This window comes from Schistocerca piceifrons, chromosome 6, assembly GCF_021461385.2.
Source record: "Schistocerca piceifrons isolate TAMUIC-IGC-003096 chromosome 6, iqSchPice1.1, whole genome shotgun sequence".
NCBI lineage: Eukaryota > Metazoa > Arthropoda > Insecta > Orthoptera > Acrididae > Schistocerca > Schistocerca piceifrons.
In genome coordinates, this window is record NC_060143.1 from 95,120,484 (window position 1) to 95,139,498 (window position 19,015).

Genomic DNA, 19,015 nt, shown 5'->3' on the forward strand with positions numbered 1-19,015 from the left:
TTGTATTCCTTTTTGCCTGCTCCATTTACTGCATTTTTATATTTTCTCCTTTCATCAATTAAATTCAACATCTCTACTGTTACCCAAGGATTTCTATTAGCCCTCGTCTTTTTACCTACTTGATCCTCTGCTGCCTTCACTATATTATCTCTCAAAGCTGCCCATTCTTCTTCTACTGTATTTCTTTCCCCCATTCTTGTCAATCGTTCCCTAATACTTTCCCTGAAGCTCTCTACAACCTCTGGTTCTTTCAGTTTATCCAGGTCCCATCTCCTCAAATTCCACAAAAATTTCAGTCACCATCCTAATCTGAAAAGAGGAGTGATCAAACTATTAGCAAACCAGACTAAAAGAATCTGTGAATCACAGCACTTGGAGGATGAGCTCTAACATTTAAGAATGGCTTTAGAAGAAACAGCTACAATGACAAAGAGATAAATAGGTTGCTAGACCCCAAAAGTTCTAGATCTTCTAATGAAAAAGAACCAACTAAAGGGAAAATTTTCGTTCCATTTCTAAAAACTATTACAGATCGCTCCAGCAAAGTACTCAGAAAACTCGGTATTGATACAGTGTTTAAACCAACAGGATCGTGTGCAAATACTTGAACACTGCAAAAGACTGACCCCCACTGCTTGTCACAGCAGGAGTGTATAAAATCCCATGCACTTGCAGCCAAGTGTACACAGGAACTACAAAACAAGAGCATTAAATACCTGCCTCAAGGAACACAAGAGCAATTGTTGAAAAAAATCTGCAATAGTAGATCATGCACTAGGACCAGGAAACCAGCAAATTCATTTTTGCGACACTGTGGTTTTAGCAAGATCTAATAGTTCCTACGCTATGATGTACAGAGAAGCCATAGAAATTTTTTAAAATATCAGTAGAAAAGAAGGATTTAAATTAGAGAAGTTGTGGGCCCTATTGCTAAATAAAACAAGGAGCACAACTCTTCACCTTCACAAGTGCCACAGCATATGTTGGCGCAACTTCACAATCTTAGGTAGAGGTCTGATGACATCCCAAACCAACTGTTGTGTGAATACTTATAACCATTTTGGCTTGCTGGACGTTTTTTGGTGAGTGTGTAACAGTGTTCCGAGTCATTAAAATATCTGATGAAGTCACCAGAAATGGAAGACAAAACACTAGGCAGGAATTATGCCTCGAGCCACAGTCTTATGGCCATAAATTAAATATCAGCAATATCACAAATACTAGCTGTCAAAGCCTACATTGTATAATTGAAAACAACTTGACATCAGATACACATTTTGCACAAGTGAGCATCAACTCAATTACAAAAGATATGAATTCTGTTGTGTCAAGCAGGGGAGGTGTGAAATGAGAGAGCCACTAGATGTCAAACTCAGTTGTTAAGGATTTATTTACTGTTGAAGCATATTTTCATTTTTTGTTTTACATGACAAGACAATTACCTTGTCATATCACATGACCTCGAGCTGCATCATAACACAATCCATTTAGTTTCAGGGTTTTGAAGTAGCATAAAGCATTATTATTATTATTATTATTATTATTATTTTTAATCGATTAAGCGCTCACTTGAGCAAAATATATCTCTGATAAAAAGTTGCTCTAGTTGTCCCTTGTGAAAGATGAAAAACGAGCGAAAAGAAGAAGTCTGTCTCTCACTTGTTCAATATCGGTCTTGAAAAGTGGACACAAATTTAGAAGTGCAGTTGCAGATTTGTTACAATAAATAGCAAGTGTCAAAACATTTGTGTTGAATACATTATTTCAATATCACCACTGAAGAAATGCTATTGTATGCTAATGCATATTAGTGGCACCCTGATCAGTAGCCCAAAGCAAATAGGAGTGAATGAAGCAATCTTAGACTTACATAGAACGGCTGCAGCCACAACAGGTGGCTTTAGACACATCCTCTAGCAGTACAGACAGATATGCTACAGAGACACACCTTTCTCTCTTCCTTTCACTGTTGCGTAACACAGCATCACTTACTGGCAAGCATGGTGGACTATGAAGTACGATTTCTGGGAATCAATAGCGAATGCTCAGCAAATGACAGCACTAGAGTACACTTGTGTAGCCATGAGATTCATAGGTCTATTTACTAGTTTTCAATGTTTCTTTTAATTCTTCTCACAGTAGGTGATGTTTCTTGAATGAGTACAAAATTTTGGATGCTACAGAGGAAGAACTGAATGAATCTGGATCGGAGGAAGTAGTGTGTAAGTGTAAGTTGTATGAAGAAGATTCATATTCAGATAACCTGTTCATTAGCTCATTTTGCAAGTGCTTCTGGTCTTACTGGTACTCCTGTGAATGTTACAGTTTTATTTTGCTTCCTTTGTATCTGTCTCGCCTTTTCTACAGAGGAATCTGATGACAACCTCACAGTGGTCCTGACAGATTTCATCCAACCACAACACAGTCATCTGCACCTCCAAAAGCGAAACAGTGCACATCTCAAAAGAAATTGTGGCAGCTTCACCACCACACAGTTTATCATATAATATGTGCTGGGAAACTTACAGCATCGAGGTAGATCTTTACCAGACAATATGCCTCACTACCTGCTGTAAGAATGTCAGTTTGCATTTAGGATGGTGACCTGGTCAGATGGGAGTAATAAGTGCTATACTGCTTATAGTAATGCAAATAAAGCTGTATGCTATGAAAAATCGTCTAAATTGATTAGTACCCAATATGTACTGACCCCAACATGATAATGGAAGCATCACAAGTATATGAAGCAGAAAATCCATGAGACACAAGCCCTGGCAATCCACCTGGCCCAAGTTTGACAATCCACAAGACGTGAACATTGCTAATCCAAGAGGCATGAACTTCAATGGCTCACCATCACTGGACAGAATCTGAAGCAGCTACAGGTATGTCTGTAACAGTTACACTGTCAGTGACAGCTTTAGAGCCATCAGCAATGAAAGCAGCAACAGCTGTTGTACAAGCAATAAGAATTCTTCCGAGAGGAAGAACAACTGCACCAAGAGGATATTGCCAATACACATTTCATAGATACAGCATGTCGATGCAGATTCCGTGCTCCTGGCTAGAAACTTGAGTGGCAGTCCCTCGTGGCAGGAGGGCAAGCCCACCAGTGATAGCAAGTAGGCCAACAACTGTGCCTCCCTTTGGTGTCAGATAAGGCCACCACGTTGCAGTTTTTAGTTCACAGAGGCTCAGACATTTGTGTATTCCCACAAGCAGTCCTGTGGCAGCACAGAGCATGCATCAACTATGATCTTATTGCAGCAACAGTTCTCTCACAGCAAACTACTGCTGGGTGACAGAAAATCTGAACCTTGGCTTGTGGAAGGCTTTCGAATGGCACTTTATCTTCACTACTATCATCCACCCAATTACTGGCTCGATTTTCTGTCCTCCTTTGGCCTCATACAAGTTGTGTGGCATAGTTGTCTCTTAACAGAAGAACTTCAGTAAGAACAAGGGCCTATTAACTTTGTTGAGTGATCCAACTGTGGATTTCATCACAGGACCACCTTCACACTTGCAACGCTTGACAGCATTTTCCATTATAGTGTGTCCAGCTGAGTTGCTGAACTGCCCCACACCACTAAAGAGTGCACCATATACTGACGACAGCCGGCCTCCCTGTCTTCTCTTGACTACTGTATCTAGTTCCCAACAAACTTTGGATTGCCAAGATGGAATTTGGGGCAATAGTCCAGAAAGGAACAGCACAGCCTTTGGAAGACACATGCTCTTTGCTGCTGATTTTGGCAGTAAAGAAGGCAGTTGGTTGATCTGAACAGTGATTGCAGAATATGGAATGGTTGGACAATTCCCAAATGCTACCCAGTATGGCACATAGGAGATTCATGTATCATCTTCCTGGCTAAATGGTTCTTTCCACAATGGAGCTTGTCAAGACCTACAATGAGATTCCGCTTGCTCCAAAAGGTATTCATCAAACAGCTATCGCACACAGTTTGGATTGTCTGAATTCCCCTTGATGTCTACAGGCTGTGCAATATTGCACAGATATCCAAGGGTTTATTGACAAGTGCTAAGGGACAGACTTCTGTTTTGCCTTCATTGACAATGCGCTGGTGGCATCATCAGTGCCGGATGAATACTAACATTATCTCCAAGTTTTCCATTACTTTGCCAGCTACAGAATACTGAATCCTACCAAATGTGCATTTCTGCCGCCCAGAACTGGTGACACCTGACCAAGGTCACCAACTATAGGCAAAGTGTTCCGTAAACATGCCACACAATACGCTCTCGGGTGGACACACTCACTCTACTAGTGCTCTGATTGTGCAGTGCGCGTGTCTGTGGCAGTGGTCACATACAGCAAGCCGCTGAAGTGGTCAGATGAGTTCTTTTTCTAGTGTTCCACATCCATCTGCACAACAGCGGGATTCCTAACGGACCTCTGGAAGTAGATGGAAGAGTTGCAAAGACTGCCTGTCCCTGTGCCACAACGAACAAACCACATTTTCTCTGACGTGTCAATGATTAAAAACATCTTTCTGTGCCGAGACTCATTATGTAAAGATTTGTAAACTGCCTTACCAAGGCCCTACCCAGTCTTAGAATGGGCTGACTGGATGCTGACTCTACAGGTAAAAGGGAAAAGCAAGTAGTGATCGAAGTAAACAGCATGCCTGCACACAGAAGATGCTGCTGAACTGCCAGCCACAACCACATGAGCCCATATGTCTCCCCAACCACCAAAAAGTTCAGACAGTGGCCACCATACCCACACGCACACTGCCAGATATCAAGAGAATAAGGATGACATGATACATACGACTAATGTGATTCCAACTGAACCCATGGACCACTACTTAAACTGCTCGATATTGTTTCTTTCCCCATTTGGGAGAATGGTGTGGCAACCTCAGTGTCACACATTCCACACTGGAGAAACAGCAACATTGGAACACGTATTTGCCAGATTTTATGGCAGACTATAAGAGGTAAGAACACCAGCCTGCACCTAGCCTGTGACATAGAGTGTACCATGCTGTATATAGTTATGTAAAAAGAACTATGTTCTATCAAATATCATCTAAGAGTATTTGTACCCCATCAAATATCATCTAAGAGTATTTGTACCTCACAAAGTCGACTGATATAGAGTTAGGCTGGATATTCACTGACCAACAGCCTACTGTGGGAGAGTTTTTAGAAAGTCATGGCATAAAAGCAGCAGCTAATGGGAGTTTCATTCTGCTGGATATATATTTTTTTTTCATTTTTTTTCATTCTATAGCTAGACACACAAAATCAGAAACAAACAAATATCCAAAGTTACTTTATATTATGAACCAGAGACAGGAAGCTGCGTTAAATGTAGTTGCTTCTTGGCAAAATTATACTTAAAATGTCTCATGAAGAAGCCAAAATTGAAAAATTATGAGTCAATAGTTTCATCTTAACCCCATTCTCAAGATACATAATGAGCAACAATTGGCTCAAGATCATATTGCCAAATTTGTATTCAGATAACATCTCAACCTATGCTTCTAGAAGTCAATCTCAGCATGATTTCATGCAGATCTTTTTTGATCGTTTATTAGAAAAATTTTAAAATTAATTTTCCCTACCTGAAAACCTCACAACTAAAAATGACGTGCAGCGATTTGAGGTTTCGTATGTTAAAGAAAACAACCTGATAAGTACGGGACAAAGATGTAGTACATTTATCTGAGTATATGATTACCTTGAAAGTAAGACGACACATATTCTGACTAAAATTACAAACTATTTCACTGATTTAAAGCAGTGGTAGTCAGCCTGGTCTCTACTGACCACAAGTGAGCATTCCAACTTCCGTGGTGGGTGGTAAGCAGTACGAACTTTAAAAACATTTTCATTAAGTTCTAATAAAATTTTGACACAGTATTTGGCGGTTGTTGTTGTGGTCTTCAGTCCTGAGACTGGTTTGATGCAGCTCTCCATGCTACCCTATCCTGTGCAAGTTTCTTCATCTCCCAGTACCTACTGCAACCTACATCCTTCTGAATCTGCTTAGTGTATTCATCTCATGGTCTCCCTCTACGATTTTTACCCTCTGCTCTGCCCTACGATGCTAAATTTGTGATCCCTTGATGCCTCAGAACATGTCCTACCAACCAGTCCCTTCTTCTCGTCAAGTTGTGCCACAAACTCTTCTTCTCCCCAATTCTATTCAATACCTCCTAATTAGTTATGCGATCTACCCATCTAATCTTCATCATTCTTCTGTAGCACCACATTTCGTAAGCTTCTATTCTCTTCTTGTCCAAACTATTTATCGTCCACGTTTCACTTCCATACACAGCTACACTCCATACGAATACTTTCAGAAACGACTTCCTGACACATAAATCTATACTCGATGTTAACAAATTTCTCTTATTCAGAAACGCTTTCCTTGCCATTGCCAGTCTACATTTTATATCTTCTCTACTTCAACCATCATCAGTTATTTTGCTCCCCAAATAGCAAAACTCATTTACTACTTTGTGTGTCTCATTTCCTAATCTAATTCCCTCACCATCACCCGACTTAATTCGACTACATTCCATTATCCTCGTTTTGCTTTTGTTGATGTTCATCTTATATCCTCCTTTCAAGACACTGTCCATTCCGTTCATCTGCTCTTCCAATTCCTTTGCTGTCTCTAACAGAATTACAATGTCATTGGCGAACCTCAAAGTTTTTATTTCTTATCCATGGATTTTAATACCTACTCTGAATTTTTCTTTTGTTTCCTTTACTGCTTGCTCAATATACAGACTGAATAGCATCAAGGAGAGGCTACAACCCTGTCTCACTCCCTTCCCAATCGCTGCTTCCCTTTCATGACCCTCGACTATTATAACTGCCATCTGATTTCTGTACAAATTGTAAATAGCCTTTCGCTCCCTGTATTTTACCCCTACCACCTTTAGAATTTTAAAGAGAGAGTTCCAGTTAACAATGTCAAAAGCTTTCTCTAAGTCTACAAATGCTAGAAACGTAGGTTTGCCTTTCCTTAATCTTTCTTCTAAGATAAGTCGTAAGGTCAGTTTTGCCTCACATGTTCCAATATTTCTACGGAATCCATACTGATCTTCCCCAAGGTCGGCTTCTACCAGTTTTTCCATTCATCTGTAAAGAATTTGTGTTAGTATTTTGCAGCTGTGACTTACTAAACTGATAGTTCAGTAATTTTCACATCTGTCAACACCTGCTTTCTTTGGGATTGGAATTATTACATTCTTCTTGAAGTCTGAGGGTATTTCGCCTGTCTCATACATCTTGCTCACCAGATGGTAAGAGTTTTGTCAGGACTGGCTCTCCCAAGGCCGTCAGTAGTTCTAATGGAATGTTGTCTACTCCCGGGGCCTTGTTTGGACTTAGGTCTTTCAGCGCTCTGTCAAACTCTTCACGCAGTATTTGGTAAGTAATTATTATTATATGCTTTAACTTGCTGTAACTCTTCTTTATAAATTTTACAAAGTAAAGTTGCTTCCCTAGTTTATAAATCACCATTACTGTTGAAGAGGTGGATAGTTAGAAAATTTTACTGCTGACAGAGATACAAAAGAGGGTGGTAGCTGGAAAAGGTTGACTATGCCTCATACAAAGTACCTGCCTGAAAGAGTTACCATTATACCTGTTCTAAACTTATTACATTTATTGAATATCTACATTTGGACATTACAAGGACAAATAAAATAAATAAAAAAACTGTTTGCACTACATTTTATCTTCACTCACTTCTTTGCTTACTATCTAAGCTAGTCATATGTGGTATTACTATTTTTAATCATCATCATCAGTGGTGATGACATCTGGGACGACAGTTTCACCTAAGCTATGGGAGGCAAGGAAATAGGTAGATTGTTTCTACAAACGAGCATTAATAAAATTTATAATCTTGATTGTCACAAATATTTGACTGTTTCTTTTAAAAATGAGAAAATTTCCGAAATGAGCGACAAACATTTTAAGTAACAGTCACTTTTTAGACCCACAACACTCTTTAAAGTGGCTGGGCCTCAAAGTGTGAATAATCTATTTCATCATACAAGTAATGTTATTTTTAAGAATAGTAGACCCCACTCCAAGAAACTGCTAGAACCCTACACAAACCAATCATTCAAATAAAAAATAAAATTTCACAATAATTCTTTTCCTGGAAATAGTAACACAAATGACTGGGAATGCATTCACATTTCCTCATACTGTGCAAGAGGCAGGGTCTTATCAATGCTGACTGCTACTTTATAGTGCTCACTGCCCCACCTAGTATGCAACCACTTCCCCTTCCTACAATAAAGGAAAACTAAACCAGTACAGTGACACATAACCAATCAGTAGTACAGACAAATTATACAGATTGAAAGAACATTGAAAATAAGTAGCACATGACTTACAGAAATGTGCAATGCAGAATGAATGACATGTAATAAAATGGCAAATATGGCACAGGAAACCTACCATTATATTAACAATATTAGGAAAAGGATAGATGAATGGTTACTCACTGTAAAGATAACCTGTTGAGTTGAAGATGGGCACAATGAAAAGACTGTTACACACTACAGCTGTCAGCCAAAGCCTTCTTCAGTAAAGAAAACACACATTCACACAAGCAAGTGCACCTCATGCATGCATGAGCACTACCACAGACAGCGCTTTTCATACCAGTTATTAAATTAGGAAATGAGATACTAAAAGTAGTAAATCAGATGTCAAGAGAGGATGTAAAATGCGGACTGGTAATAGCAAGGAAAATATTTCTGAAAAAGTTCTTTCAGGGAGCATCTGTATGAACTGTAGACTTATATGGACGTTAAAGATGGAGGTAAACAGTGCAGATAAAAAGAGTAACAGAAACTTTGAAATGTGCAGTTACGGAAGAATGCTGTAAATTAGTTGGGAGATGGAGTAACTAATCAGCAAGTACCACAGTGAAATAGGATGAAAAGAGGTATATGGCACAACTTGACGAAAAGATGTGATATATTGATAGGGCATAGCCTGAGGCATCAAATAATATTAATAATAAATGAAACGCACCAGTTTGCTTTTGTTCTACAATATTACTTTTATTGTGTTAACCGGTTTCCAGCTTACAATGCCATCTTCAGGCATTTACTGAGTATTGTCACCAAAGAAGTTACAATGTTTTGCAAACAACAGAAACAACGGATGATTCTGTTAACATGAATATTAAAAACTTGAATGCATATTATTAATGTTCCACAATGATATTTATTTAATAGTTTGTTATGAACCTAGGCCATTGTCAGATAACTTAATACTAAATGGATAGTCCACACAACTTCAGTGAGAATTCATGGCCTTATGAAGATTGTTTTCCAAATATATGTGACATTTTAAGACTACATCGATACAAAAGCACAAGCATAATGTAATACCAAAAGGCTCCGAAGAAATAAGTCTTATATTACAGTGTATTCAAAGATTAAAAGTATGAATTTATATGCAAAATATGTTGTTCAAGTGATTAACGGCACAGACTACTATGTCATATGGACAAACTGGTGAATGTGATGAACAGGCAGTAAAAAAAGGGGGGGGGGGGGGGGGTGAGAGCACTATATTAACTGGCTGCCGTTACTTTAGTAAGGGAGTGTAGTGAAACTATAACTGGCCATTAACGACTAGATCAGGATTCTTTGACTGGTGTTTATTAACATCCAGAATTTTGATTAATGTCAGTTTTCCAATTTCCTGTGTGGAGATCATAATACTTAATATCACATAAATGAAATTCAAATGTAGCGCATTCAACAAACATGAAATCTTACAGTCTCCAACTCCTTTCATGCTTAGTTATAGTCCTACCTGATTAAAATGGCTCTGGGCACTATGGGACTTAACATCTGAGCTCCTCAGTCCCCTAGACTTAGAACTACTTAAACCCAACTAACCTAAGGACATCACCCACATCCATGCCCAAGGCAGGATTCGAACCTGCGACTGTAGCAGCAGCATGGTTCCGGACTGAAGCACCTAGAACCGCTTGGCCACAGCGGCCGGTGCTACCTGATTGACCTACATATAATTTGCCATACAGATTGCAGGAAATCTTGTAAATTCCATTCTAGCAACAACATTCTTAATGTAAAAAGCTGCAGTATATTTCCTGGAAGTATCTGTCCTAACTACATATAGCATGGGGGCCCATATGCTATCAGTAAAGTTTAGCACTGTCTCAGAAGGATGAAGAAGTGCCATTATCCTCTGTCTCTTCTTTCTACTGAGTATCTTTTCAATCAGGGTAGGAGTATAAACATTGCTGTATACTATTTCTTTAGTTATTTTCAATTCATTTTCAAAATCTAGTTCGGTTTGTGATATAAACAGCAGGCAGTGCACAATGGAGCGGGAGGCTGCAAGTCTGTTGCAGGATGCTGGAACTGACAGGTATTACTGTGTGTGTAGAAGTTACTTTCACGTATAACTTAAGTAAATGCTGTTGCTTACTAATGTCAGTCATGAGGTCTACAAAGCTGATAAGAGTCTCCTTCCAACACCACTGTGAACTTAATTTTACTGTGATGTAAATGCAAATGATGAAAAAAATTATTTCATTATTTGGTGCTACCTGTCCATGAGCACACTTACCATCAGACAATTAAATAATTTTTTTTCAACATTTGAATTCACACCACAATAAAATGAAGTTTACACTTCTTTATCCTCCTCAAACAGCACTAAACCGCACTGACAACAAATGGGACCCATGCTATATGTAGGCAGAACTTCACAGATACTTCCCTAGAAACTAAAATCAAGGCAATATACTCCAGCTTTTTAAAACTAGGAACACTGTTGTCCACACTCTGTTTGACAGTAAAGATAAGATTCCTACTTTAGAACAGAGTGGAATTTATACAATTTCCTGCAATCTGTGTGGCAAATTATATGCAGGTCGATCAGATAGGGCTAGAACTACTAGGCTGACTGAGCGTGAAAGGAGTTGAAGACTATAATATTCCACCTTTGCTGAATATGCTATGAATGAAAGCCATTTATATGATATTAAATGTGATGTTCTACACAGAGGAACCAAAGGCGGAAAATTAACATTACTTGAAATCTGGTCCATAATGACCTAACACAGTTGCATTATTCACCTTTACTAAATCAGCAGCTGCCAGTTAATATTTCTTTCATTATTAAATAATATGCTTGTTATAACTGTTCCACACTCACATTTCATAGACTCCTTTCTCCCCTGCCCCCCCCCCCCCCCCCTCCTGCCACCTTTTTACCGACTGTTCATCACGTTCACCAGTTTTTCCATACAACATAGTAGTCTGTGCCATTATGTACACAAACAACATATTTGGCTGATGCATTCATACTTTTAATCATGAATATACTGTAATAAGAGATTTATTTGTTCAGAGTTTCCATGGGTATTACATTATGCTTGTGTTTTTGCATAGACATAATCGTAAAATGTCACAAATTCTGAAAAACAATTTTATACAGCTATGAACTCTCACTGAAGTTGAGTGGACTACCTGTTTAGTATTAAGTTATCTGACAATAGCATACATTCATAATGAATTATTACATAAATATTATTGTAGAACATTAATATTGTTTATTCAAGTCGTTAATATGTCTATGTTTCCCCAAGAACCAATGGAATATTCCATAAATATCATCAAAGAATAGTTAATTTGACAATGGCGGGGGGAGTGAGAAAAGGGGAGAGGAGGACTGTAGTGGGAGAGGAAGGCCTGACTATTGCAATCAAGATCAAACAGGACATTGGCTGCTGTAGTTCACAAGATGCACTAGTGTGGAAAGCTGCAGTAAAGCAGTGTTTGGACTGAAGACCACAACACCTACAATCAAACAAAATTAAAGGCTGTTTAAGCAGATCTGTAGTGAGCACTGGCACATACCTGATCTTGCCAAAGAGATCTGATGAACTTGAATTTGGGCGAACAGTTTCAGATGCCTTCTTCTCTGTGCTGGGTGCGCAAACAAGACAGCTCTCTGTATTGTGATCTTCTAAATACTGGTTCAAGTCTTCTCTCAGAAATTCGTGGACAGCTAGAAATAATAATTATCTGGTTAAATAAAATGTTCAAATCACAAGTAATGAATATTCTGAAAAGCCATAGTCAAACAACTTGCAAAGCAAAAGCCTATTACCAAGAAAACACAGCAGATCATTTGCTGTTTGTACTTTTCAATCTTAAATACGAAGTGTACCTCAGGGGTGGGCATAAAATGATAACTGGATCCTTCTATCACCCACCAAACGATCAGCTGATGAAACTGAAAACTTTAGACAAAACATCAGTTCGCTTGTAAGTAAGTTCCCCATCGTCCAGACAATTGGAAAAATAACAATTTTGTTAGAGGTGGATGTGATAAGAAATTCCTGTGAACATTACTAAATGCCTTCTCTGAAAACTACCTACAACGGATAGTTCCGAATGCCACTCGTGATGGAAAGACATTGCATCCAACGGCAACAAATAGACCTGACCTCTTTGAGGACATCCAAATCGAAAATGGTATCAGTGACCGTGAGGCAGTTTTGGCAACAATAATTAACAAAGTACAAAAAGATAAATAAAACAAGCAGAAAGATACATCCATTCAGTAAATTAGATACAAAATCAAGTGTCATAACTCACTGAGGACTATAGACACACACACTGAATGAAATGCATTTAGCTGTCAAGAGGGTTAGTATGTGAAGCCTTCAGTGACTACCATAGCAGAATATTGTCAAATGATCTTTCACAAAACCCAAAGAAATTCTGCCCATATGTAAAGGCTATTAATGGCACCAAAGTTAGAGTTGAGTCCCCAGTGAATGAGACAAAAACTGAAATTGAGAGTAGGAAAGCAGAAGCTGAACTGCTTAACTCTGTTTTCAAATGTCCCATTACAAAGGGAAACCCAGGAGAGTTGCCCCAATTTAATCCTTATGCCACTGAAAAGATGAATGAAATAAGTAGGCTGTGTCAGTGGTGTTGAGAAAAAGCTGAATTTGTTGAAATTGAACAAAGTTCCAGGGCCCTATGAAATCCTTATCAGATTCTAGCCCTCTTCTAACTATAATCTATCGTAGATCCCTCAAACAGGAAACTGTGCCCACTTCTTGGAAAAAAGGACAGGTAACACCCTTCTACAAGAAGGGTAGTAGAAGTGATCTGCAAAACTACCATCTAGTATCCTTGACACTGATTTGTTGTAGGATCTTATAACATACTCTTGAGCTGAAACACAATGAGGTATCTTGAACAGAACAACCTCCTCAATGCCAACCAGCATGGATTCTGAAAAACATCGATCATGTGAAGCCCAACTCACATTTTTCTCACATGACATACTGAAAGATTTGGATCAAGACTGTCAGGTAGACACAGTATTTCTTGATTTCTGAAAAGCATTTGACTCAGTAACATCCCTATACTTATTGTCAAAACTCCTATCATATGGATTATCATGTAAAATTAGTGACTGAATTGAAGACTTTTGGTACGGAGGACGCAACATGTAATCTCGGATGGAGAGTCATTGTCAGATATAGAAGTAACTTCGAGTGTGTGCGTCCCTGGGAAGTGTGTTGGAAACCTTGCTGTTCATGTTGTATATTAATGACCTTGCTGGCAATATTCATAGCAATCTCAGACATTTTGCAGATGATGTAGTTATCTATAACCAAGTACTGTCTGAAAGAAGCTGCACAATTATTCTGTCAGATCTTGTAAGATTTCAAAATGGTGTGAAGACTGACAACTTGCTTTAAATGTTCAGAAATGAAAAAGTATGTACTTCACAAAACGAAAGAACATAGCATCCTTTGACTACAATATAAATGAGTCACAGCTGGAATCAGCTTCTGTTTATTGGTAGAATACTGGTGAAGTGCAATCAGTCTACAAAGGAAATTGTTTACAAATCACTCATGTGACCCATTCTAGAATATTGCTCGAGTGAGTGGGACCTGTACCAAATGGGAGTAATAAGGGATATTGAAAATATACAGCACAAACTGTCAGAGGTTTGTTTGACCCGAAGGAGAGATGCTGATGAAACTGAAATGGCTGACTCTTCAAGATACTGTACAGAGAAAGTCTACCAACAAAGTTTTAAGAACCAGCATTAAATGATGAATCTAGGAATATACTACATCGCCCTATGTATCACTCACAAAGGGATCACGAGGACAAGATGTGAATAATTACACCATGCACAGAGGCATTCAGACAATCATGTCCATATGTGAATGGATTGGGAAAAATGTCTAATAACTGGTACAATGGGATGTACCCTCTGTCATGCACTTCATGGTGGTTTGCAGAATATAAATGTAGATGTATCTTTGTCATCTATGAACAAAACTCTAAACTGGCAAGCACTTAAAAACGTGTCAAACCAGTCTTTGCACATCAGAAGTATCCTCTGAACTAACCCATAGATAGATACTGTTTATTTCATCAATCTGGATTCTTAAAATACACTACATTATGGTTGGCTGGCTTAACATTCAATACAGCTCTAACTTGGAAAATTCAATCTTTCTTATCTCCTATCTACCCTCTGATGTTCTTTCATACATTGTCCTTCTAAATTAGAAATGCATTCCTGTCCGAGCTGCCACAGATGGCAGTCATGTGCGTGACGTGTGCTTGCTTGTGTGGATATGAGTGTGTGTGTGTGTGTGTGTGTGTGTGTGTGTGTGTGTGTTTCCTTTTCCAAGAAAGGCTTTGGCTGTAAGTTAAATGTGCAACAGTCTTTTTGTTGTGACAGTCTGCAACACAAAGTGTCACCTCAACAGTGATAAGCAATCTTGTTCCTTATAATGTTGATTTCTTCTCAACCTGGAGTTTACATTGTTTCAATACTTTACCTACAATTTTATCCGTGCCTCTAGATCTATATACTACGCAGATCCTGTACAGAGAGATCTCTGGGATGTGGAAAGTACATTTCACTTAAGTGCAATACAGTGAAATAACTTAATATTAAGAAATATTATTGTACTACAGTACTAACATCAACTATAAAGTGACCAGAACCATTACTTCACTCTAGTCACTGAGACAATAATGCAACCACAATTCAAAATCTATGGAACCTTTACTTTGAACACAATCTCTGGAATATAGGACTATAGTTAAAAACTATGTAAGTCTCTCATTGCTTTTTTTATTGTTAGAGCTGTTCATTTCAAACTGTTCCATTTAAAGATTTTATTTCAATTGTTTCCTTCTGATCCAACCAACCAAATTCAGCAAAGAATGCCCTTCAAGCTGAAAAATGTGCATCAGGTGCAAGTTGGGAAATGTATTCCAAGTAAAAATATTTTTCAATCATAACAGAACAATTCAGATGTGTTTAGGCTCAGCACCATGAAGTCCTTGAGGGTCAAGATAGTTCAAGAATTCTATCTGAACAAGGCAGATTATTGTTGTTGAACGTAATTGGAAGTACGATGGATTCCAAATGTTTCTCACAAAATAGAAACTGCACATAAAGGAACACAGCACAAGCCTCATGCAGATTAAGTGACCTTAGTATGTGAAAAAGAAATCGACTGTAGCTGTAGCTGTGCAATATATTATGCTTACAAAGAGCTGAAATAACACCAACAAATGAAAAATTGTGGTGGTTTCTCATTAAAACTAAAAATAAATTAAAGGCAATTAATGTTGATAATCACCTTGGTATCCTCCAGTGAGCATGCTGACAAAACTGGTGTGCTTCTGTAAGAAAGAAGCAACAACCATGTGAGTGTACTGGTCTTCTTCGACACGGCCAGAGCCTAGGAAACAAAGGTGCTCACCACCAGCAGCTGATCGAGCTGCTAGTGCCTGGCGTTGTGCTGATAACAAGCCCTGAACAGCTGTAGCAAATGCTGCTGGCTCTTGAAGCATCTGCAAAATAGAGATATACTAACTCATCTGTGTTAACCGGTCCATTCACTTTCAATAAACTGCTTGACTGAATGATGAGCAATAAAATTTTCTGAATGCCTTATCTGAAACTTAGCAGAAATATGACAGTAATGTAATATGCTACAAGGTAAATACATAAGTGTTGTGAAAGCTCTGTTCTCCAAGGAACCGAGGTATTGACTGAGCATTAAGCCCCATAGTCATACAAGGCCAATGATTACCATTATTTTTATGTAACAGTATTTTGATTTTATTAAACAAGAGAAAATCCAGGAAGGAGCGCGCGCGCACACACACACACACACACACACACACACACACACACACACGTGCGCGCGCGGCTGCAGTCTCAGCCAATTGAAACCACCTGTGAATGGCAGCAGCAGTGCATGATGGGAGTTGCGACTGGCTGGGGGTAAGGAGGAGGCTGGGGCGGGGAGGGGGAGGGATAGTATGGTGGGGATGGCAGATAGTGAATTGCTACAGGTTAGACGGAGGACAGGGGAGAGGTGTGGAGGGAGGGAGGAGAGGGGGAGGAAGTAGTGGAAAAGAAGAGAAATAGAGAGAAATAAAGAGAATTAAATAAAAAGACTGGGTGTGATGGTGGAACAATGGCTGTATAGCGCTGGAATGGGAGCAGGGAAGGAGTTGGATGGGTGAGGATGGTGACTAACAAAGGTTGAGGCCAGGAGGGTTACAGGAACATAGGATGTATTGCAAGGAAAGTTCCCACCTGTGCAATTCAGAAAAGCTGGTATTGGTGGGAAGGATCCATATGGCACAGACTGTGAAGCAGTCATTGAAATGAAGGATATCATCTTTGGCAGCGTGTTCAACAGGGTGGCCCACTTGTTTCTTGGCCACAGTTTGTCAGTGGCCATTCATGCACATGGACAGCTTGTTGATGGTCATGCCTACATAGAATGCAGCACAGTGGTTGCAGCTTACCTTGTAGACCACGACTGATTTCACAGGTAGCCCTGCCTTGGATGGGATAGGTGATGTTAGTGCCCTGACTGGAGTAGGTGGTGTTGGGAGGATGTATGGGACAGGTTTTGCATCTAGGTCTATTACAGGGGTATGAGCCATGAGGTAAGGGGTTGAGACCAAAGGTTGTGTAAGGAAGGACGAGTACACTGTACAGGTTCGGTGGATGGCGGAATACCACTGAGGGAGTGGTGGGAAGAATAGTGGTCAGGACATTTCTCATTTCAGGGCATGACGAGAGGTAATCAAAACCCTGGCAGAGAGTGTAATTTAGTTGCTCCAGTCCTGGGTGGTACTGAGTTACAATGGGAATGCTCCTATGTGGCTGGATGGTGGGAATTTGGGACATGGTGGGAGACAGGAAAGATAAGGCAGGGGAAATTTGCTTTTGAGCGAGGGACCATGGGTAGCTAGGCTGTATGGAAGGGATTTCTTGGTATGGAATGGGTGGCAGCTGTCGAACCACAGCAATACCTCCACTTAAAGACAGCTGCCACCCATCCCATACCAAGAAGTCAATTCCTTACAGCTTAGCCACCCGTGGTTGTCGCATCTGCAGTGATGAGCAGTTCCTCTCGAAATATACCGAAGGTCTCACTGAAGCCTTCACTGACCCCGATTATCCTTCCAACCTCACACAAAAACAAATCTCCCCCGCCTTATCTTTCCAGTCTCCCACCATCTCCCAAAGTCCCACCGAGAGGCCACATAGGAGCAGTCCCCTTGTAGCTCAGTACCACCCAGGACTGGAGCAACTGAATTACATTCTCCACCAGGGTTTCGATTACCTCTCATCGTGCCCTGAAATGAAAAATGTCCAGCCCACTATTCTTCCCACCCCTCCCACAGTGGTACTCCGCCGTCCACCGAACCTACAAAGTATACTCGTCCATCCTTACACAACCTCTGGTCCCAACCCCTTACCTCATGGCTCATACCCCTGTAATAGACCGAGATGCAAGACCTGTCCCATACATACCTACTTCAGTCTGGTCACTAGCATCACCTCTCCCACCGAAGACAGCGCAACCTGTGAAACAGTCACGTGATCTACAAGCTAAGCTGCAACCACTGTGCTGTATTCTATGTAGGGATGTCTACCAACAAGCTGCCTGTCCACATGAATGGCCAAGAAACTAGCGGACCACCCTGTTGCTGAACACATTGCCATACATGATATCTTTCATTTCAACGAGTGCTTCACAGCCTGTGCCATATGGATCCTTCCTATCAACACCAAGCTTTCCTCAATTGTGCAGGTGGAAAATTTCCCTGCAATACATCGTATGTACCTGTAACCTGGCATCAACCTTTGATAGTCACTGTCCTCACTCATCCAGCCCCTCCCCTGTTCCCATTCCAGCACCACACAGCCATTATTCCAGCACCACACCCAGTCTTTTTATTTCATTTCTCTCTACTACTTACCCACCACCCCTCCCCACCTCTCCCCTGCCCTCCGTCTAACCTGCAACACTTCACCGTCCGCCACCCCCACCATACTATCCCTCCCCCTCACTGACCCAGCCTCCTCCTTATCCCCACCCAGTGGCCACTCCCATCATGCACTGTTGCTTCTGCTCACAATGTGGTTTCAGTTGCCTGAGACTGCAGTCGTGTGTGTGAGTTGATTTGCGCGAGTGTGTGTGTGTGTGTGTGTGTGTGTGTGATCTCCGCTATATGGTGAGTAGCAACTTTCCTTCTCACAATGTTGATACTATTTTGATTTTATCTTAGATCCTGAATGCAAACCTTGTTGTCCTGCTGACAGACACACCTGTTTGGTGGGAAATGCAGTAAGTAGGTTAGTGATGTACAGAAAGTTCCGACTGAAAATTACAAATTATTTAGGAATAAGGAAATGATCTCACCGAAAGGCAGAAGCACTGCATTATTGATAGGCACACAAACAAAAGGTATGCTACTTGTCCATATATATATATATATATATATATATATATATATATATATATATATATATATATATATATATATATATATATATATATATATATATATATAAACACACACACACATCTGTCTCCCTATATTTTGCTCAGTAGACTGACAGCTCTTTACTTGTCCACAGTGAGAGTAATGGG

At 39.9% G+C, this 19,015-nt stretch overlaps 1 protein-coding gene across 1 annotated transcript in view; it reads right to left on the reverse strand.

Annotated features, from left to right (window-relative positions):
- Nucleotides 1–19,015, reverse strand: part of LOC124802789 (TBC1 domain family member 23) — a 234,115-nt gene that overhangs the window by 95,269 nt on the left and 119,831 nt on the right. The window contains exons 8-9 of the mRNA XM_047263790.1: nucleotides 15,692–15,905; nucleotides 11,910–12,060 (exon numbers count right to left, since the gene is read on the reverse strand). Of these exons, the coding sequence (XP_047119746.1) occupies nucleotides 11,910–12,060; nucleotides 15,692–15,905 (365 nt within the window). The remainder of the gene's footprint in view (nucleotides 1–11,909; nucleotides 12,061–15,691; nucleotides 15,906–19,015) is intronic.